This window comes from Mirounga angustirostris, unplaced genomic scaffold, assembly GCF_029215605.1.
Source record: "Mirounga angustirostris isolate CCGP_5_RB_7025 unplaced genomic scaffold, mMirAng1.0.hap1 SCAF_8, whole genome shotgun sequence".
Lineage (NCBI taxonomy): Eukaryota > Metazoa > Chordata > Mammalia > Carnivora > Phocidae > Mirounga > Mirounga angustirostris.
The window spans coordinates 146,015,109-146,037,249 of NW_026991716.1; the positions used below are offsets into that span (position 1 = coordinate 146,015,109).

The 22,141-nt window shown below is 41.8% G+C and overlaps 2 protein-coding genes and 1 pseudogene across 5 annotated transcripts in view; 2 read left to right on the plus strand and 1 right to left on the minus strand.

Annotated features, from left to right (window-relative positions):
• TBP (TATA-box binding protein) overlaps positions 1-12,035 on the plus strand; it is a 25,608-nt gene extending 13,573 nt beyond the window's left edge. For 2 of the 4 annotated variants that reach the window (XM_045865930.2, XM_045865931.3), the window contains exons 5-8: positions 3,969-4,060; positions 5,773-5,940; positions 7,139-7,233; positions 7,719-8,481. In XM_045865930.2, coding sequence (XP_045721886.1) covers positions 3,969-4,060; positions 5,773-5,940; positions 7,139-7,233; positions 7,719-7,798 — 435 coding nt within the window. In that variant the 3' untranslated portion in view covers positions 7,799-8,481. Of the gene's footprint in view, positions 1-3,968; positions 4,061-5,772; positions 5,941-7,138; positions 7,234-7,718; positions 8,482-8,686 lie in introns of those variants that run through there. The other 2 variants (XR_010413855.1, XR_010413854.1) reach the window with 2 other exon arrangements.
• Positions 11,871-17,808, minus strand: PDCD2 (programmed cell death 2). Its single transcript, XM_045865929.3, has 6 exons — positions 17,466-17,808; positions 16,740-16,979; positions 16,259-16,390; positions 14,817-14,920; positions 13,274-13,387; positions 11,871-12,487 (listed from the first exon to the last, which is right to left on the minus strand). Exons 1-6 carry the CDS (start codon positions 17,746-17,748, stop codon positions 12,329-12,331), a joined length of 1,032 nt encoding a protein of 343 aa, XP_045721885.1. The 5' UTR covers positions 17,749-17,808; the 3' UTR covers positions 11,871-12,328.
• A 2,698-nt stretch (positions 17,809-20,506) lies between these two features.
• LOC129045580 (U4 spliceosomal RNA) lies at positions 20,507-20,615 on the plus strand (annotated as a pseudogene).
• The last annotated feature ends 1,526 nt before the right edge of the window (positions 20,616-22,141 follow it).

Sequence of the window (22,141 nt, forward strand, 5' to 3'; positions counted from 1 at the left end):
TTTGGGGTTAGTCTTCAGGCAGAACCCATATCCATTTGGATTCTGAGTACATGCAAACTGGGGAAGGTATCCATGCATCTATTCCTGATGCTTGAGAATAGTATTTCAGGGAGGAGAGTCTGAAACACTTTCTTCTAGACAGTTTGAAGCCGACTTCCACTGATGTCTCTTTCCTGTTTCTGTCTGCCTGTATATCACATGGAGATGTGTGCAGTGATGTTTCCTCTGGAAATGTAGCTTACCTGTAAGTGGGCACAAGACTTTGTATATGACATGGGTTTGACCAGTCCAGATTTCCCATGCTATCCAGAAGTTTGCATTAAGTCACTTTGCTCTTATGAAGGACCTACATTAGTACCTGTTTTTGCTAACAGAAAGACATCTGAGAATTTTTGCTTTTACAAAATGGTAATTGTTTCCTCACTTTACTCCATTTTAGCGTACAAATGTTTCACAGGAATACTCCACTTTCCAGTAGCAGGGGAGACCTGTGCTTGACAAGACCAAGATACAGCAAATTAGTGGACCATTAGTGGTAGCCAGGACAATTTTCCTAGGTCTTTCAGGAACAGTGTCATAGGGTGAGAATTTGTGGGGATTTTGAGGTGTAACTCACCTCATCATTAGGGCTAAGAATGTAGGCCAAGGAAAATAAAACTCTTTTTGGAAACTTGGACTGTTTTAGCATTGGCCTTTAAACAAAGGAAAGCTTCAATCAACAGGAGAACTACAGACACGCTATTACTAAGCATATCTAAAGTTTTTGGTTTGGCTACTAGGTCACATCTAAGTGAGAGTTCAGAGTCTTGCCCTCTATTACAGTTTTTGTTGGCTTGTGAAGCAGCCTTTTGAACTTCTCAAGTTAAATATCCTCACCAATATTTCTGTAAAGTTTGAATCAATGTACATATTTGTCTTTGTCTTTGCTGGTGGCTTTTTGTTTGTATGCACATATGTGTGTGCACATGCCTAAGTATTAAAATTTGAAGATGATTTTGAGTGGAACCAAGCCATTTTGAGATATTTAAATAAAACAAAGAGAAATACAATGACTAAGTTTCTGCCTCCCACCTCAACTTGAAAACTATATATATTATTCTGTTGTCAGTGGTGGCTAACGCTAGTAAGAGCTGCTGTTTGCATATAGGATAGTGAAGCCCCTTTCCCTAGAGTAGGGTGTAATCTTACAGTGGATGTTGCCTTCAGAAGTCTGATTCTTCTAGTAAGTCACCAATTTATGTTTAATGATTTGAGATACTCAAAGATTGAAAACTCTTATTTTCCTCATGACATAAACCCAGATCTTATTGACTATTAATATTTACTCATGAACCTCTACTAAAATAACTATTTTAGTAGAATGAGCTGTTGTAACAGAGTGTTTCATAACAATATTTAGAAGTTAAACTGTATCAGTATAAAGTATACCTTGATTATGTTAAATATATGAATCATTATTGAATGAGGATGTCTAGGATGTATCATCAGGGTAAAACAGTCAGAATGAGGCAGGTTTAGATTTATTTTGATAGTTTACTAAAATAGTTTATTTTTTTTTAAGGGAAGGGAAGTAAAGTAGCTGGGTTTAGATTGGAGCATTATTTAACAGTTATATAGGAAGCAAAGTAATATTACAGAAGTGTAGGGGTATGTTTGTCAGCTGTAACAGATAGCTAAGTTGGATGGATAAATATTAGCTGTGGGTTGAGAAAAATGTTAAGTAATGGTCTTGGAGTGAGTTTCTAAATCTCTAAAACATAACCTTGTGTTTTATATACAAGTGAGAAAGATGTAGCCTAGGTAGAAATGTCCAAGATAAAAATTGCTGTAATAACTGGCCAAGAACAAAAATGACTCATTTAGCTATTGAGACTTTTTGGTCAGCTTGGTTGAGCTAATTAAAATATGGAATATCAAATGTGGCCAATTATTTTAGAACCCCTTCTTTTTATGGTACAAGAATAAATCTTTATGTTTACCCAGTGGCCACTTAGGAAACCACAAAGATATTTCGATGTAAAAACAGTTCTTTTTTGTTTTTTTAATTTAGAGTAAGAATATAAGAAAAAGGAAAAGTCAGAACTTTTAACTTTTTTCATCATTTAAAGCATTTTACCTTTGACTTTGAAATGTAATATCAGCATATTAAGTAAAATGATATATATGTAATGTTGAATTTGTGATGTTAATAAACTGTAACAATTTCCTTAATAAGAAGGTACAATATTTATTACCTATTGTGCCTAGGGGTATAGTCTTAACTGTTTATATTAGTTATTACCTTTAGCCAAAGCAAACCAGTGTTGTTGCTTACAGACACAAGGAAAAGTAGAAGGTAGATGACCAAGAAATGTCTCCATTGCTGTCTCTCCATCAGTGCACGATATATATCCCTTCTATAATTGTTTAAAGTGGTAAACATATATATCAACATTGTCCTTCCACCAAGAAATTGAATGGTTATTTATATAGCAATAAAAACTGTTTATTGACCTGTGTTTTTATCTTTAAGAACTTACCTAATATTAAAAATTTTTTTAAGTATTTGTCTAAGATCCCAAGGTAACTAAGGTCTGGAAGTAACCGTTTATCCATCGTGGCAAGCCTGTATAATGTGTAGCTTTAGAATAATTAATCTTTTATTATATTATTTACTTTGAATACATAATTTTACAATTTTATAGTCTCCAATGCAGTGATACTCTTTGATCAATAAAACCAGTAGAGGGGATTTAGGAAGTGCTAAATGAGTAAGCTTTTCCTGGGACTCATATAAACTAGAATATAGTGCTAGGAGTTTTGCATGATGGTAAAATCTGAGGGAAGACAGCAGTTTTAAACTAAAATTGCTAAAGCAGTCTAATTTGTTAAAGGGTCATCTTGATTAGAAATATATGAATTTTTTCTTATGTAATTACGCTAGTAATGGAGGCCATTAATTCAACCCATGGCTGAAATACGTTCCCCTTGAGTTACAATGTTAGCAATAAAAACATTGTTAAAACTTAAAAAGTAGAAATTAAAGATAAAAACTTTTTTTTCTTAATTTGTAATTTTGTAAGTGTTAATACTTTAATACTGTTTCTAGAAGCCAGTTGGAAACAGAAGGTCATTTTACTACATACTGGTATGTTTGTAATCTGATTTACTCCCTCTGGAGGTAGAGGTTTATCTTATCTATTTGCCGGGCTCCTGGGTGGCTCAGTCGTTAAGTGTCTGCCTTCGCCTCAGGTCATGATCCCAGGGTCCTGGGATCGAGTCCCACATCGGGTTCCCTCCTCGGCGGGAAGCCTGCTCTCCCTCTCCCACTCCCGCTGCTTGTGTTCCTGCTCTCGCTATCTCTGTCTCTGTCAAATAAATAAATAAATAAATAAATAATCTTTATCTATTTGCCAAAAAAATCATTAATAAAACAGAAAAGTTACAGTTTAGAAGCTAGCAAATCTAAGGTAGGAAAGAGACACTGGTATTTATTAAGGATGTAATAGGTAAGGTAAAAAATTTGAAAATATATTTTTTTTTATGGGGGGCAGGGGCAGAAGGAGAGGGAGAGAGCGAATCCCAGGCAGGCTCTGTGCCTAGCGCGAAGCCCGACGCGGGGCTGTATCCCACAACCCCCCCCACCCCCGCCCCGAGATCATTACCCGAGCTGAAATCAAGAGTCACTTGCTTTACTGAGTCACTCAGGCACCCTGCAGATATTTCTTGTTGCAATGTCTGAAAGAATACACAGATCTTGGCTCAACTTACTTAGTAGTTACTGTTTATTCTGCTCCCTGTGCAAAACCATGCATGCTGCATGGTGATGTAAGGGAACCCTGATAGGAACATATGTCAGATATTATGAGAACTCTGTGTGTAACAGGTCCTTCTTATCAGTTGTGATGTTGTTTGTCATTTTCTTGTTCTCCTAAAGGAAATCAGCCGTTTGGCATGACCTCATTAATGATTGTTTCTGACCATTTTAGCGATTTGCTGCTGTAATCATGAGAATAAGAGAGCCCCGAACCACTGCACTGATATTCAGTTCTGGGAAAATGGTGTGCACAGGAGCCAAGAGGTAGGTTTAAGGAGTTTATTCTCCTGGTCATATATTATTATGATTATTCAGTTGCATTTTATGTATGTTTGATGAAATGTAACATCCAAGCTATTACTAAGGATCCCTTTATGTAAAAAATTCTACATATAGCACAAATTCATCCCCAAGTGAAAAAAAAAATTGGTCAGGAATCACAGAATTTCAGAGCTGATGGTGTGAGAGTGTACAGATCTGCTTGGTCCTGGCAGTGGGACAGTACCATGTGTGTTGGTTACGGATGCCTGCTGCCCCTTGTTGTAAATAGTCTGCCTCATGAGGGTCAGGGTTATGCAGGTCTTAAGGATTGTACCCTTTTCATAAAATGGCTGTTGCCTACATTCTGCATCTGTTTGGAGTGATCCGGTCTATGAAGGTTAACGCTCTGGATCCTTGACTTTAAACCTTGTCTAACGGACTCCATGTAATTGGTAGAAGGCAAAGGTTGGGGAAAGAGTAGATATATCAGCTTCATAAAGCTTGAACAAATGAAGTAAATTAAACTTTTAAAATAAAAGATAATTCATATGACTTGGAGTTGTCCACACACGGGGCGGGGCGGGGGGCGCTGTGGATGCTTTTGCTTATTGGATGAAGGGAAGGCTATTGTAGATATTGTGGTTCCCAGTCTCTGAGTTTTTTTCAGAAGGCAAGATGTGGGTCTATCCCTGGCTTTCACATAAGTCTTCATTTAGGAGACTTGCTTGTTTCCCCTGGATGGAGCATCGAAAGCTTCTGGTTTATCAATAAATGCTAGATGGTTTTTTCTTTCCCAGACATGCTTTTCTTTCTTTTTTTATTATTTTTTTAAAGATTTTTATTTATTTATTTGACAGAGAGAGACAAAGCAAGAGAGGGAACACAAGTAGGGGGAGTGGGAGAGGGAGAAGCAGGCTCCTTGCTGAGCAGGGAGCCCGATGCGGGGCTTGATCCCAGGACCCCAGGATCATGACCTGAGCTGAAGGCAGATGCCCAATCTGCCGCCCAGGTGCCCCCCAGACGTGCTTTTCATGTGCACTGTTTAGCTCTCTTTGTCCATTTGCTACACACTGAATAGTGTGTATCTAGTTTATATCAAAATAGGAAGCTGCAAATAAATTTATTGTCCTCAAGAAAAAAAAAATCATTGCATGTATGTATGCTTAATTTTTGTCATTCCTGATCCCTGCACTTGAGAGTCTTTTGTTCATGATGGTTTTATTGCTTTTATTTTGCTTTTCTTACATAAGCTCTGTATTACTAAACCATAGTTTTATCTAACTGATGAGTTATAAGAATGGATGAGAGATTTGACGTAAAAGAGGACAGAATTAGTATATGCATTAGACAAGTATAAATCTCATCACTATTTTCCTATCAAAATGAAGTTGTTAGTTGTTAGTTTTCATCTCAGGATTGTGGGCTAAAATACAGTAATAGTAATGATAGTGGTGATGATGAGATACTCCACTTTTGTAAAACCTGGGCATATCAGTAATTTGGTGCAGGCCTGTAGTTTTCTGTCAAGGACATAGGAGTACTTTATAATAAAATAGTTAATGTCTTTTGTTCTTTTCTCTTACTGGAAGGGGGGTGACATTTTGTACTTTTTTAAAAAATAACTTTTCTAGTTTTGACTTTTTATAAAGTTACTCATCTGAATAATTATTTTAGGTGGCTTTGACTACGACTATCTGACTTTTTCCTTTCCCTAGTGAAGAACAGTCCAGACTAGCAGCAAGGAAATATGCCAGAGTTGTACAGAAGTTAGGTTTTCCAGCAAAGTTCTTGGACTTCAAGATTCAGAACATGGTGGGGAGCTGTGATGTGAAGTTCCCTATAAGGTTAGAAGGCCTTGTGCTGACCCACCAACAGTTTAGCAGGTGAGTCTGAAATGTATTGCCTGTGGTAACAGTTCATTTATGATCTGTGTAAACATTGTTCATGATAAAACATGTGCAAAACAGTATGTAAGCGCAAATGATGTAGTGACAGATGTATTTAATGTTGAAGTTTCTCCCTTATGTCTTGGAAAATATATTATTCTCACCATTCTCCTACTTCCCATTTCACTTATTGACATCTATAACTCACCTTGACTGGGATGAAATTGATACCCTGTTATTTTACTGCTCAATAAATGCATTTTAAATGCATGAATTAAATCCACAACCTCACCTATCAATTTTTATCCCCAGTTTTTTTAATTATTTCTTCTAGTGAACATTATATGAGCTCTACCTGCAAAGTATAAACTTGAGTGAAATGAATATTCTTTCCTCTTCTTTTCCCTGCCACTTACAAGGCCACTGCCCACCTCTCCAGCCTTTCTGCTCCCTGCACCCCTCAGATTTGCCTGGCCCCTCTTGGGCCAAGGCTTTTGTATAGCCCAGTTTTGTTTTGTTTTGTTTTGTTTTTTAAGATTTTATTTATTTGACAGAGACACAGCGAGAGAGGGAACACAAGAAGTGGGGGTGGGAGAGGGAGAAGCAGGCTTCCCGCCAAGCAGGGAGCCTGATGTGGGGCTCGATCCCAGAACCCTGGGACCATGACCCGAGCCGAAGGTAGATGCCTAACGACTGAGCCACCCAGGCGCCCCTAGTATATCCCAGTTTTATACCTGGCACCCTCTTGTTCCACTTTTCACCTAGGAAACTTCCACTTGCATTTCAGATGTCCACCCAAGTGTACCTTCCTCAGAGAAGCCTGTCCTGCATTTCCCACTAGGTTAATCACACATATCGTAACTGGTTCAGTCTGTCTGAACTGGGGAAATGAGGCTGCTGGGGTTCGAATCAGACTTGCCACTCACGACCCTTGATAAGGGTCAGACACTGCAGAGTATTAATCTAAAGGTCTCGTTTTTACAGCAGAAAATCCAGACTCATTAGAAATATAGAGTTTGTTAGTCTTTAAGTACTGATGACAGGTTGCCCTCACTGTCCTTAAGTTCTCTCTCCTTTGGGTTCACCTCCCAGTGAGTTTGTGGTTTAGTCAGTATTTTCCCTGTGCAGGTCCTCATTTTACCTAAAGCATGGGCAGATTTTAATTTCTAAACTGTTTTTGCCATTTTCCTCCTAGTTACGAGCCAGAGTTATTTCCTGGTTTAATCTACAGAATGATCAAACCCAGAATTGTTCTTCTTATTTTTGTTTCTGGAAAAGTTGTATTAACAGGTAAGTTGTAACAGGAAGTAGTGTCCGAAGGTTTGAAAGAGTTTCAAGAACAGCATTTTCTCAGTGCTGAGAAGTAATTTCAAAGACTGGGGACAGGTAGCTAGCAAGTGAGATGCCTTTGCCCCTTTCTTCTCCTCCACCCTAACACTCTGATGAGAAACATATCCACCAGGGGGAGTGAGAGCAGGGAAATCAGACCACAGCAAGACCTGTAGTGGGGAGAGCAGGGAAGGTGGCCATTACATTGGTTAAGAGATGGCATTTTAAGGTGGAAACCCTTCTGTAACTCTGAGATTCATCAGCAGTGCCGTTTGGAGACAATAGGGGAAGGTTCAGAAGAGCTTGCTTAAAGGCAGCAAGTGGGAGAATAATGGATGAGAATTGTGCTTATGGTTTTAAAGTAATTTTGTTTTAAAGTAATTTTACCTCTTTAACATGTTAAGAAAAGCTATTTCAGACTCTCTTCTCCGACTTGTCTTTATTAGGTGCTAAAGTCAGAGCAGAAATTTATGAAGCATTTGAAAATATCTACCCTATTCTAAAGGGTTTCAGGAAGACGACATAATGGCTGTTATGTACTCCTGCCTCTGCACCCACTTGTTTTTAAAACAAATCAGTTTTGGTACATTTAAATGGTGGTGTTGTGGATGGCCCCGATTTGGTGAGAAGATGGATGTTCTGTGGGTTGTAGCAGCCGGTGAAGCTCTCCAGCGTGCGTTCCCCGTAGGGATGCCGGGAAGCGGTCTTACTTCTGCACGGAGAACTCACAGCGCTGTGTAAGTTGCTCGTACTGTGCTCCTGTTTGTGCAGCGCTGCCCGTTTATTTATATTTAGATTTTAAACACATACTGCTGTCAGCAAGTTGGTTTGAGGTACAAAACTTCAAGTGTTAAAGCCACCTCTGCAATTGATTGGACTTTTTCTTTTGTTTAATTTCTTCCCCATAAACCACAGTTTTTATATTTCTACCAGAAAAGTAAAAATCTTTTTTAAAAGTGTTGTTTTTCTAATTCGTGACTCCTAGGGGTTATTTTTGTGCCAGACACATTCCGCCTTTTCAGTATTGCAGGACAAAGTAGCCGTATTAATGAGAACGAATGGCTGTACATATTTTTCTTCCTTCAGAGTACTCTGTACAATAAATGCTGTTTATAAAATTGTTAGATGGATGTTATAAATGATACCTTGTAAGATTTGTGTGATCATACTGTTAAAGCTGTATTTTAGATATAATTGCCTGGAACCATTTCAGTGTGTGCTTGCTTGCTCGTTGTTTGTTTGAATCAACATTGCATTGTATGTCGCAGTGATAATGGATAACTACCTGAAAATTTAAGGTTGCTCATGAAACATGGATTTATTATGTTCCATATATCGAGCACCTCCTGTTTCCCAGATACATTGCCTGTAATTCTCACAAAACCTATAATTCGGTTTTGTTCCTCTTTCCCAGGTGAGCAAACTCCGGCCTCAGCTGCGGTATTTGCCCCAGGGTACATAGCTAGGGAACGCAAAACCAGGCTCTCGGCCAGAGTCCTTCAGTATTAAAGCTGGGTATGTGTACAGCCTGGTGAGGTGTTTGTTTTTCTCATGAATATTACCTGGAAATTTGTAAGTTCTTGGATTTTATTGTTTGGGTTAATTTGTCAAAGTATATTTTCAAGCAGTTCAGAAGCACATAATCAGAAAGGAAGAGTTCTTTCCTTCTCTCCCTTCTGCTTACTTCCCCAGGTATCCCCCAAGCCCCGTTCTGTGCAGCTTCTTTCCTTCTGGGCTGCTTTTGATCCCAAATTTAGAAAATACTAAAGCATTTTATATTTTATAGCTTTGCTTTTATTTTCAGTCAGTATGTCGTGGAGTCTGATAGCATCACAGATGTACAACATCTTTTACGTACCTTTATGTATTCACCTGTTTCCTTAATTATCAGCAGTGTTTCAGCTGTAGGAAGCACCCTTATATGCCTGTTTGTGGTTCAGTGCAGACATTTCTGTAGTGAACATGCCTAGGAGAGGAGCCACTGCCATCCATCGGTCCAATATTATCTCCTTCCATCTGAAAAAGAAGTATCTTTCCACATGTAGGTCTTCTCTTAGTCAAGTTTTATAATTTTTTTCACATAGGGCTTATACATTTCATAAAAGTTAATTCCTAAGTGTTCTCTGGTTCCTGGTATTAATGTAATTTTTCATTACCTTTCAAGTCTTATTGACATATTTATCTTATTCCCAATCGCTTTACGGAATTCTGAGGCTTTCCCCTGTGAAACGGTACACACAGAAAACCTAACAAAACAAATATTTAGCAGAGTGTATTACTCAGTAGACATCTGCAACCATCACTCAGAACCTTGCCCGTGTCCCAGGGGCCTCTCCTTCTAGTGCAGCCACAACACCCCCGGACCAATAACCATGATCTTGAACTTTGTAGTCATTTTATAGTCATTACCTAAATTACTAATATGGGTTATTCTTCCATTTAAAAAAAAAAGTTGCTTTTCTGCCTGTCTTACTCCTTATATTCCCCCTCCCTGTCTTTTCCTTAAAATGTTAGGCCAAATTTACAGCTGGTAGTTTCTTACAGTATGTGTTTTGCTATTTTCAAACTCATGGTGTAGTTCAGCATGTTCCTGTGTTCGATTTCCTGCAAATGAGCAGCTACATCCAGAGGCTTCTCATTGATCTGTGAATTCATTAGTGGGTTGCAAATGATGAAATTCTACTTATTTTCCAGTCGTTCATTGGAATACTTTTATAAAGTGATACGCTTCATATAGCAGGATAAATGCTGCTTTCCCTTTGAAAGTTTTCGAGATTAAATACCTCATGAGTTCACATTGATATATCCAATTCAAATTCAAGACTACGGGGGTTTCATTTAATCACTTATTTTTTTTACACCGAGAATCCTTAATTTTTAGACACACGGAATGATGTTAGAAAATCCCATGGTCATTTACTTAATCTTACGTTATACATGCAACAGTCTTAGATTGCATTAACACCAAGGTGATTATCAAAAGCACTTAAACATACTTATTTTGCTGTTATCTCTGAATTGTCAAGGGATGATGAGACCAGCGTTCGTGTCTAATAAAAGGAGGGGTGAGCAGTCGGGTCAGGCAGCGTCTGAGCCAAACAGAAGTTTTGGTGGAGTACGTGGATGGGCAATAGTGAATGACATCCTCTACAGGAAGTTACTGGGTGAGACATGATCATTTTAGGATGTTTTTAAATGCATCTTGGCATTTCCAGAAGTAACTGAGTTGCTCAATGTTTTTATGTAAATTTTTGGTTTTAGGTTATTTTTATTTTGTATTATTTTTCATATGATGGATTATTTTTCAACATGGATGCTAGTTGACATTGTGACATTTTCTTTCTGTTGATTTGGACTAGTCTGTAAGTGGAAAGACCCTGTGAACCCTCACCCCAATTGCCAGAACTTGGTAGGGATACATACCTAAAGGATAGCTTGGCTGGTTATTCCCAACATACCTGCAAGAATGTCCACAATCATCTGGTGATGTCTCCAAACAGACCCTAATGGGTTTGCTTAAAGTCCTTAGCAGTCAGGGCACTATTCTGCTTTGGAAAACTTACTATAACATCTCCTGACTTTAAGAATCATTTACAATTGGCAATGTGAAGACCCCACACTAGTCCAGTTTTCTAGAAGCCACTGAGCTTCCTACCAAGTGTTGATTCTTGCCACCAGATGATGACAACTTATAATGTGTCCTCCAGTAGCAATGGGCTGTATCACCATAGTTGTAGGTCATTCTCAGACTTCACTCTCGCAGCTTGAAAACTGTGACACTATCCTCCCTCTTTACAGGTTGTATTTAAAAGTAGCCTAGTAACAAATCTCCCCGTCAGAATTCCATACTGGTTTCCCATATAGAGCTATGTTTCACTGTATTTCATACACATATCTCTATGAATAACATATATACCTATAATGTGGGCTAATAGACCAGGACTTTCTCATAAAAATGTAGTAAAATAACCAGGTAGTCAGTGACATTAATAATGGTGTTATATGCAAGAAAGATGCCCTTATGGGAGAACATGAGCCAACTTGGATTAGCTGTTGGTTTTTAAGCACTGATCAACAGCAGTGTCCCTTCAGGCCTCCTTCAGTGCTGGGCAGGCGTCACTGGTGTTGAAAGAACTGGGAACTGTCACAGCGTAATCGTGAAACACTAGGGGCTGGAAGGAGCCTTAGCACGGTTAACAGATTTAGCTGACCTCAGGGCCAGATTTCCCTAGGGAAATTCTAATGGCCAATTCCTGCCTCCTTACTTGGGTTTACTCCCCATGTGTACACTGGCATGAGATGGGGGGCGGGGGAGAGAGAAAGACCATCATTCTTGCCTTGCATCTCTCATCTGTGAGCAGTGCTATTGGCAGATCAAGGTCAGTTGTGAAGTAGAGCTTCTCTTCGAAGTCAGTTATTCATCACATTCACCAGCCTACTGGGGTTTTGTATTTTTCCAGTGTTCTGGACTTCCATGTGTCTTAGAGCCCATGACAATGACCTGATTACCAGTCACGTCTCTTTGGGTTTTACCCAAATAGTTTTCTCTTGGTTTTAACATTGCAAATGTTAGGAGGAAAAATGCTCTGAGTAATGGATTGTCTTAATGAGGAAATCAACCCATTTTTATTGTAGAAAGAAACAAACACATAGGTAAAACGATCATTTCATAGTCCCACCATCCATAGTTAACTAGTTCCCACCGAGTAGGTATCTTTCCAGATTTCTGTTGACATACATATGTATAAATACTTTTACAAAAATATGAACATACTATGAATATCTTGGTGTCAGTTTAAACCTGTATCTTGTACATATAGGTTTATATCATTAAGAGTGCATTACCTTCTGCTGTAGGAATTCACCAAAATTTCTTTAAATACCTGGTCACCAGACAATTTTTGTTGCACTAATATTTACACATTGTAAACTCACCTAAAACAACGTCTTTGTACCTTTGTCTCTGCTATAATTATTTCCTTAGGATAAAGTCCTAGAAATGGACTTGCAAGGTCTAAGAGATTATGAGCATTTTTAAGGCTTTACAACATTGTCTTTAGGGTGTATTTGTTATATCTTGCTTCCAAACAAATTCCTCTGTGTAGCCAATCCCCAGTCTACAGCTTTCAGCACAGGTGAAGACAGCCAGGACACCCCAGTCGACACTCCTGCCCAGTCTGTCGGCCTTTAGGTGGTTGAGCAGCTGAGGCATGACCTGAGAAGAGGATGACAGAATTAGAGCCCTGCGCTGAGGCAGGGAGCACTGTCCGCTTTCAACAGACCTTCCTTGCCAGGGCGATTGCAGGGACCCCGGTCTTTTAATCTCCAGCTTTGACACTAAGAACCAATTACTGTTGGATATAGTCTTCACAATTCCTTTTTTTTACCCTCAGCAACAAGTATTACCTACCACTCTGTAAGGTTAGCAAATCCACAGTTCAAGAACATCTCTACCCAACCCAAATGGATTGTGATCCTAACAATTCCTTTTGAAAAACCATTTCTCTTAATGATTATATCCATCTGTTTTCCTAACAAATCCACAAACTAAGACCAAACCTCACTAAGGCCTCTAAAACGCTCCTGTCACAAAGTACAAAGACCTTAATTGCCATAACAAGAAAAGAAAGAGTATTTAAAATTACAAGGTAATAAAATGCAGACACTAAAAATAACGATGTAACCACCCTGGGAGGTGGGAAGATGGTCCAGATGGTATAAGAAACTACATTTAAATCCTCATTATTGCACGTGCCAGTCAATGGATAAGGTCTAAAAACTAGTAAACTGACAAGTTACCAGAAAAAGCATGTTATTTAGAGAACTACCAGATAAAACTGTAGACCGTTCCCTCCAGGGAATAAGCTCTTAGGTGGGACAAGGCACTTTCTGTAGTAACAACAGGACCCATGTGCATATATTACTTCGGTAAAGTTTTGGAGCATTTAATAACATAACTTAGGGTGATTACACATATTAAAATACTCATTTAAGGTCATACCTGGAATTCAAATGTTCTCTTGGCACCACAGGGGCAATATGGAATATCCTTTTCTTGAGGGATATTTTCACCAGAGATCCAGATGGGTGCAATCCCTCTGCCGTATCTGAGAACCTAAAATCAACCAGGACCATGTGCAAATCACCCACATCTCACCTAAATTTCCAGTGGTAGCACGTGATTGGATAATAATCTGGAGAGCCTTGATGGAACACTCATCCGAAACACAGTTTATACTGTTCCCCCCCAACTCAGACCTGGCACCGTTAATGCTTTTTCAGTGTCATCAAATCAGTTATTTTAGCTTATCTGACTCAGGATATCAAAATCCTATTTCATACATGGTAATATGGTTAGAATCTGAATCCTAGGGAGTATTTTGTGAGGGTCCCACTATACTCCTGTTTCTCCATTACCAGTTTCTAAATCCAAAATGCAGCCCAGAGTCTGTGCTTACTTTCACAGATAAAAGGAACCTCAGTTAGGGACCAAGGGTGTCTGGGTGGCTCAGTCGGGTTATGCGCCCAAATCTTGGTTTCAGCTCAGGTCATGGTCTCAGGGCCATGAGATGGAGCCTCCACACACTGCATAGAGTCTGCTTGTCCCTCTCCCTGTCTCCCTCCCCCTGCTCAGGCATGCATGCACGCTCTAATAATAAAATCTTAAAATTAAAAAAAAAAACTCTTCCTTTGCTCCCCCGCCCCCACTTGTGGGCGCTCTCATATATTATTTTCATTTTAAAGAATTTTAAAGGGACAAATACCAAGTAATACACAGTTGTTTAGATAAATACTACAGAGATAAATCATCAACAGAGTGGCTTTCCTATGTTTTGTTAAAAGCATATGCATTGCTAAAAACTACCTTCACAGTGTTTAGGACCTAGGTCTATTCTTAAAATATTCTTCTCCTGGATATTTATTTGACTCAGTGACTGCTTTATAGGAGTTGAGCTGAACTTTCTTGAGTGATTTAGGTTTACGGTGAATGTCTTTAAGGGGAATGATATTAACAGAAGAACAGGGATGAAGAAGGGAAACATTTGCTGAGCAGTTATTATGTACCTACATTCTTCCTTCATCCTCACAACTGACCTCTAATTTTTTCACATTGTAGATGCAATTACCTCAGAGCACTTCGTTTAACTCTAGGATCCAGGCTTCTTCCCAACCCCAAAGCCCATTTTTTTTTCACAAAACCAGTGTCTGTGTTAACATGTCATGTTGGTTTTACAAGCAAAAGGTTCCTATTGGATAAATGGGCAAAAATATCTGTTCCTTTCTTTCTGCCACTGGTGCAAACTTCCTGTATTACAGGCAACATCTTACTCATCTGTCTCGGATGCCTTCTTTAAAATACAGACCCTACGTGATAAACAGTATAACCTGTAGTTTTTCAATAACTACTGACAGGATCAGCAGCCTATCTGTGTGAAGGACTCCTATAACGAGACTAGCTTTATAGTAGTTACTTCTCACGGACTGTACCCCAAAACCACCACCTGAAAAGAACACAAGAAGGAGTTGCAGGAGTTCTAGTTTACCTGTTCTGGCTCAAGGGCTATTTTAGTTTTAAACTTCTGGAAAATTTTATCTTCCTTGGATTCAAGTTTTGCCATGGAATCCAATTCTTCCTCAGGTGCTTCACCTGAAAAATATCAACACAACCATTACAGCAATAGGACTAGTCCCCATGACTTGACATTTCCTACATGCTGAGGGCAGGACATTTCAAATAACCAACTTAATGTTAAATCAGATAGTGAAAGCCAGATGTTCCCAAAGGCTTTCCCTATTTTAATTCATTATAGTGTTTCAAGACCATCTGATTTTCCAGGTACCCCACTTTACTGGACAGGTTCCTAGTGAGTGCTTCTCTTTAAATCTTCAAATGAAAAGAACAGACCCAAGTCCTGGGTTTAAGACTTGTGCCCGGTAGATGACAGGACACCCAACAAATGCTGAACCTTTTATTTTCACTACTGCCCTTAAGCTGCCTGGGACTGCCCTGGTTCTTCATGTCTCACACATGTCTTTTCCCAGCTGGTACACTCATTCAGCCATCACTCACTCACTGTGGACCTACCAGCTTGTTCTCTGCACACTCCTGCACACTCCTCTCCTGGAATCCCAGCTGTCTGAACCCCTGCTGTTCGCAACAGGATTTAGTCTGTGTTACATGTACCAAAGTATATTTTTGATATCACCTGAATATGAACTATAAACCAGTAAGCTGATACTGTAAAGTCTGATTTAGACTCTAAAACACAATTTTGTGGTAGTTAAGAGTTCAAATTCTGGAGTCAACAACATGGGAGCTCAAACTGCAGTTCTAAAACTTTACCAACTTTGGTTACATGACCAAACAAGTTACCCAGAAAACCTCAAATTCCTCACTTCAAAATGAGGTACAGTTTCTAACTCACTGTACTGCCTTCAGGATTTCAATGAGATCATGCACACATAGCCCTTGATGCAGAATAAGTGCTGGATAAATGTTGGCTACTAATCCTTCGCTTAGCTATCTGGCAGGCCTAGGCACTACATTAGCGTACCATCATCTAGATAACCTGTAAAATTGGGTATCTGAAATTAGCTGATGAAACATTTAAAGGGCCCCTGTCACCCGCCAAACACTATGCTAAGGGTCTCACATATTCTATATTGATCTGAGAAACAGATCTTGGATCTAGATGAACTTACCAAGTTTCCAGCATCCTGTGGAGGAGCCCTACCCAAATGACCACCTGGATACTTACCCTGACATGTCTTCATCAGAACCAGAATCTATCTGATATATATGCCACGGAGGAGAGGTACAGGAAGGATACTGTCAAATGACAGTGTTTGAAAATCATAGGCTACAGACTCCAAAGTGAGTTGACTTCCTGTCAGTACCTACCTCTCTTTTTGACATACTGAGCCTTCTCTTTCCAGCACTGTATTTAATCACTTAATGAATAAAGTTCTAAAAGTGACTCCTTACCCATGCTCCCTGTAATTTCTGATTCATTTTCTTTTTCAACAACTTCAGATGTAATTTCATCTTCTGTTTCTATTACAATTTCAAATTCTGGAAAAAGGAAGCTGTGGTCTGGAATTGTTCCATCCAAATAATCTGAAACAAGAAAAGGTAACTAGCATCACTACTAATCCTTTAGGTTTAAAAAGGATCCAATAATTTCCCATTTCTAAGCTATATTCTATGCAGTAACCCTAGTAAATTAATACACGTGGTTCCAGCAATTTAGGTCATAAATTAAACATCAAAATTAAAGCAAGTCTGGGGCATATCTGAGCAGGCAAGACCTCACAGCTCCTCTTTCATAGAGGTGTTCATGTTACCAGTTACTAAAATTTTGAGAAGTATAATACCTTCTCTAATCTTAACTTTTATCCTCAAAGCAAAAAACTTGGGTTGACAGATGCTTTGAAACTGAGCTAAGACTTAAAAAGAGTTGACTCACCCGATTGTGTACAAGCCTGCTTATGCCCAAATCTCCAGTCTAGAGTCTGATGCTCCTTACTGCAGTAATGTGCCTTGTGACATCTGGAGCATGTTTTGGGGCCTAAACAGCCGCAGACCCTGCAGAGATGAGCACCAGACTTGAGCTGGAGGCACACAGACTCTCCCGTCTCTGGAGGATCCTCACAAGGTGGCTCATAGGAGTAAAAGTCATTTTTCCTGGGCAGCTGATTTCTAAAAACTAAGAGAAAATGAGAAACGTTGTAAATATCGTAAATAATACAGCAATCCAAATATTCGAGCCTCCAGTCCACACAGGACTGAAAAGACACTAAATTCTTAAAAAGAGAAATAGAAGGAACTTTTTTATTTCAGGGATCTTATTTTCTGAAAGGGGAGGAAAAAAAACGTGCACAAGCACAAGAAACTAGTTGGGTACCCACAACAACCTGAATCGGGTCTTTGAGCTTGTTCAAAATAATCAAATAGTGAGACTCACAGTTAAGTCACACTGACTGCAGAAATTCGGAAACACTACGTGGGCCCAGCCTTCTAGAAACCAATCTGTATTCTGCTGGTATAAGCGCGCACTCTCCGCACCCACTGGTCAACCCAGAAGCTGGGGCCCCGTAATGCGCCAGGCAGCGCGGCGGCCGGAGGCAGGGCGGCGGGCGCGGGCGCGGCGCGGGACCACCCCCCACTGGCCCCGGGCGCGGCGGCCGCTCACCGCGCAGGCCGGCGCAGCACGGCGGCGCCCGGCAGCAGAAGAGGAAGAGGCCGCGGTGGAAAGCGTCGGCACGGTCGGGCAGCGGCGCGTACAGCTGCAGCAGGAAGGCCAGCGGGCGGCCGCACAGCGCGCAGGCCAGCTCCTCGGGCCGCGGCAGCCCGGCCGCGCCCAGCCACGCCGGCCGGCCGCCCACCTTGCTTGGGAACTGCTCGCTGCGCAGCCGCCACGCCGGCGCCGCCTCCACGAAGCCCAGCTCAGCCGGCCCCGCACGGGCGGCCGCCATAGAGCGAGGGGAACCGGGCGCTCCCGTGGTTACGCTTCGCGGCCGGAAGGCGGAAGTTGGCCACCGGAAGGCGCGCAGAACGGCGTTTGCAGGGGGAGGAGGCGGGACTAAGGAAATGGCCGGACGTCAGCTCGCTGCATGCGTCCCTAACTTCCGGTCCCGTGAGGTGGGGGCGGGGTTAGGGTTTAGGGGTTGGGGTTAGGAATTTACTGTAATGAGCCCGGAAGAGACGTGTGTATGTTCACCAACTCCTTAACTGTGTCCTTAGTTTTGTTTTTTCCTCCTCTGCCTTTTGGACATGGCTGCCTTTGTCACATCAAACACTGAGAGGTTTATTTTTTTAAGTAAAAATTGCCAAAGAATTAAAATTCTAAATGCAACAAGTCTGAAACTTCGCACTCTCCAAAGGAGCCCTTGTCCCCTGCTCCTTTTCCTGCAGCCTCCTCCGCCTCGCACGTGGCACGTGGCGCCGACGTGGCACGTGGCGCCGAGGCTGCACGAAGCGCTGCTTGGTGGGCCGGGCCTGCGCCCCTTCTGCGCGGTGAGGATGTTATTGGCCGTTTTTTTGTTTAAGTCTCAGTGAGACGTGAGCAAGTGTAGCTATGGCCCGGATGCTCCTATTTCCAGTAATGAGTTTATAGCAGAATAACATCTAACGTTTCCTTTCTTGTAAAACCTAAGAACAATCTCTTTCATCTTAGTGTTACCTCTGTGCTGTTGTTTCCCAAAGCACATGTTCATCATTCTTAGATTCTGAAGCAACTAAATTCAGTTCTGTTTTACTGAAGGGAAAATAATATGAGAATTAAAAAAAATTTTTTTTAAAGATTTTATTTATTTATTTGAGAGTGAGAGAGACAGAGCATTAGCAGGGGGAGGAGCAGAGGAGAGGGAGAAGCAGACTCCCTGCTGAGCAGGGAGCCTGACATGGGCTCAATCCCAGCACCCTGGGATCATGATCTGAGCTGAAGGCAGGTGCTCAACCCACTGAGCCACCCAGGTGCCCCCAAGAATGTTTATTTTAAAAAACTAAGTTCTTGAAATTGAGTAAGCCACATCCCTTATAAGATAGGGTATTTGTAGATGTGAATTGTGTTCTGAGGGAGAAAAACTAGTTTCTTCTCGGTCTGTTGAAGTCAGGAAACAGTGTGTAAAAGCAGATTGTGGAGGAACGTTCTGTTTCACTCCAGTGACAGCCTGCTCCAACTGAGTTTTACTCAACAAACATTTCTTTCCAGCAGTGGAGTCCCAGACTGCTTAGAGAATCCAGGGACTTTTTACACCTCAAGTCTGTGAAATACTGTTTTCTTTTGTGACACCCATAATCCAATCATATGAAGATGAGAATGCCAGAGACCCTCCTTCAAAACTGAAACCCATTTGGGAGATCTGTTTCAGTTCCAACTGTAGATCCCTCTGCGTTTTATTAATTACTGAACATTTTTTACTTGGAATCAATGTATTATGAATTCTAGCATATGTTTAGTGGACGAATGTTCAAATCTCTCTGTGTCCTTCTTTCCCCTGACTTACTGTCAGATCGGTTGTAGCCTATGGCTCAGCTTTAGTTCCTGTCTTTATTACAGTGGATCTGAAAACATCAGTTTTCATTTCAGGGATCAATACCACCTCCACTCCTCCCTCTTCCTAAGTCTCCAAGTGGATGTTTTTGGCCCTTGTGCCTCCTTCCCACCCCTCTGCTGAGGTACACATCTCCCCTCTGGACGTAATCTAGCAACCCCCAAACTGTTGTCTCAAGGCAATGGATTTTTTACGAGTCTTTATTTTGCTGAGGTTCAGCTGATGCCCCTGTGACTCACTTCATCGCCCCCTAGTAAAGGGAGCAAGCTGGCAGGTCAGTTCCTATGAGTCAGAATATCTGCATTGAACAAGCCCAGGCAAGGATGAGTCATTTTGCTGCTGAACACATGTGCTCCCGCACTGCCATTGGCGTCAGATTGCCTAGGCACTAGACTCTTCCACCTGCAGAAGGGAATTTACAGGGACCACTTAATAATTTTAGATCTATAAAGCACAAAAGATATTTTCCCAAAACACTGAGGAGAAAATGAAGCTGAGCAGAACTGCACGGAGGTCACAACTATAGGACAGTCTCTCATTGTGTGCTGCTCTTGGTGGGAATGGCTGGTTTATCCTTTGGAAGCCACCCAGAACAGGGACTCTTTGGGCCAAGTCTCCACCCATCCCTGGATGAAAAATTGTCATATTAGATATCCTCACCTTTGCTTAGGGTCTTTAGTGGTTTTGCTCAGCCATCACAGCTCCAAATGCTCAGCCAGACATTTGAATCTCCACAATACAAATTGGACCTTTCTTTTGGAGTCTAGTTTCTCATTATTCTCACTTGATAAACCTTATTTGTTGGACAGTATCAGGGTCATGGTTGAGGGTCAGGGTCAAGGACAGGATCTGGGTCAGGATCTTGGCCTGGGTCCAGGTCAGCCTCACATTCTGGGTCAGAATCAAGGTCAGTGTTTAGATCAGGGCCTGGTTCTGGGTCAGGATCAGGGTCAGGGTCAGGGTCAGTGTTTTGCTTGATCATAAGTGGCCCCCTTCCCTGTCTTTGTCTCTTCTCTATTTTCCTCTCTCTCAGCCTCTAGGATGGACAGGACTGTCATGGTCACATAAGCATCAGGAGATGGTCTGGGGAGCATAGTTTTTATACCCCTCAGTGTTGGGCTCTAAAAGCAGAGTAAAATGTGTGCCCTGGTCACTGACTTTCAAATCCAACTCAACCAGCTTTGCGTAGTGGCAGTCTCGTAGCCAAGGAGGTTTATCCGAGGCACGATTATTGCTAATCAAATCCAACTCAACCCAAATCATGGGTTGTGGATGGCCTCAGAGGTCATGCAGGATCCTCCCACCCTCCCACCTGGAAAGGGTGCTTCTGGCCCCACTCTGCCTGGGGATTCCCAGGTTCCAGCACAGGGCACTCAGTAGGTATGTGTGGATTTATATAGGATGAGGTGTGGTGGCCTACCAGCCCCTTTGTGCAGCTTTCTTGTGGGCTGGTGGTGCCCTCCTGGCACTGGCTGGATCCTTCATCCCATCCATGTGATCAGCAGTAGACAATGAAGTCTCAGACAGAACAGCCCTTGGCCTCCGACCATCCAGGCAGGCATCGGTGGTCCTCCAGGTCAGGCCAGTCTGGATCTTGACAACCTCCAGCCAGTTACTGAGCTGACTTTGCTCCTGGCAACATAACAGGTCCATAGACGGTGTAGACAGCTCCTTGGGATGTTTTCATTCCCAACGTCTGTGAGGTTGAGAAAAGTGCCTCCTCCTTCACAGCCTCTGAGCCTGCTAAGAGAGGTAATAATCCTCCAGATACAGAATGTGGCTCTGGCCACAGCAGCCAAACAGCAGACTGGCCCTGCAGTCCTTTGGCCTCCGGGTTATAATGTAAATATTTGAAATGCATACTTGTTAGGAATCAAGGATGTAGGAACAACTGTGTCTCCCAGGGGGTAGTATCTCACTGAGCCTGCGTGGTCTCAGAGAGCCTCATGCATGACCCAGGGTCTGTGGCCTTTGAACAGTGTGCCAAGTGTGGATTCCATGCTGTGGAATAATCTTGAGCCTCCCACTGCTTCAATGAGCAATCATTTACTTACCAGCCTCACATTTGGTCTCTGCTCTTTGTAAAGGTGAGAGAAGAGATTGGAAAATGGGCCAGTTTGTTCTTTGGGGATGGGTGATTAATGGTGTGATTAATGTGTGACTCCTGGGCTCCCTCCTCCCAGGGACACAAGTGAGGTCTGTGTGCCTTCCAGTCTCTGGGATGTGAGGACCCAATGCCCAGGGCAGGAATTTCCCTTGAGTTTCCCACCAACAGCAAACTTGCTTTTTCAGCAAGTGGAAGAGTGTCTTGCCATCGTGGGAGAACAGCAAGAACACTAGATGGGCGGCTGCAAGCCCCTGACCCTAAGAGACCTCTTCCTTCCTTGGGCTTCAAATTCCACAGCCGGGCAGTCAGCCACCAGTGATGTGGAATCCGTTGCCTTACCAGCCCAGCATCCATTCTCATGCTCAAGTCCAGCACTTCAGCTTGTCTTTGGGAATCACATCTCACCTGCCTCCCATCCAAACAGTTCCAGAAGGCAGACCCCACTTTCCACCCACCTCAGAGATGGACGTATGATCCAGGCCTACCCAACCCCTTCCTCCATCGGCTGGGTGCTCTGATGGCTTCAGGGATGAGAATGTGAACCAAGCCAGGCCAAAGACACTTAAAACCATGACTTTTCATGGAACTCCAGGGAAAGAGAAACCCTTCCCGGTAGAATAAATGGATGGTGAGTGGGTGTCAGCCTGGAGTTGTGGGAGGCCCCAGATGCAGTGAGAGAGACTGTGCCTGTGAATGGGGCCACCC

Excerpts from the sequence above, each read along its gene's own strand:
- PDCD2 (XM_045865929.3), bottom strand. The coding sequence starts at position 17,748 with ATGGCGGCCGCCCGTGCGGGGCCGGCTGAGCTGGGCTTCGTGGAGGCG. Across the intron at positions 16,391-16,739 it reads GCAGGCTTGTACACAATCGG|ATTATTTGGATGGAACAATT; the intron begins GTGAGTCAACTC and ends TTCTTGTTTCAG. Across the intron at positions 14,921-16,258 it reads AGAAATTACAGGGAGCATGG|GTGAAGCACCTGAGGAAGAA; the intron begins GTAAGGAGTCAC and ends GATATTTTTCAG.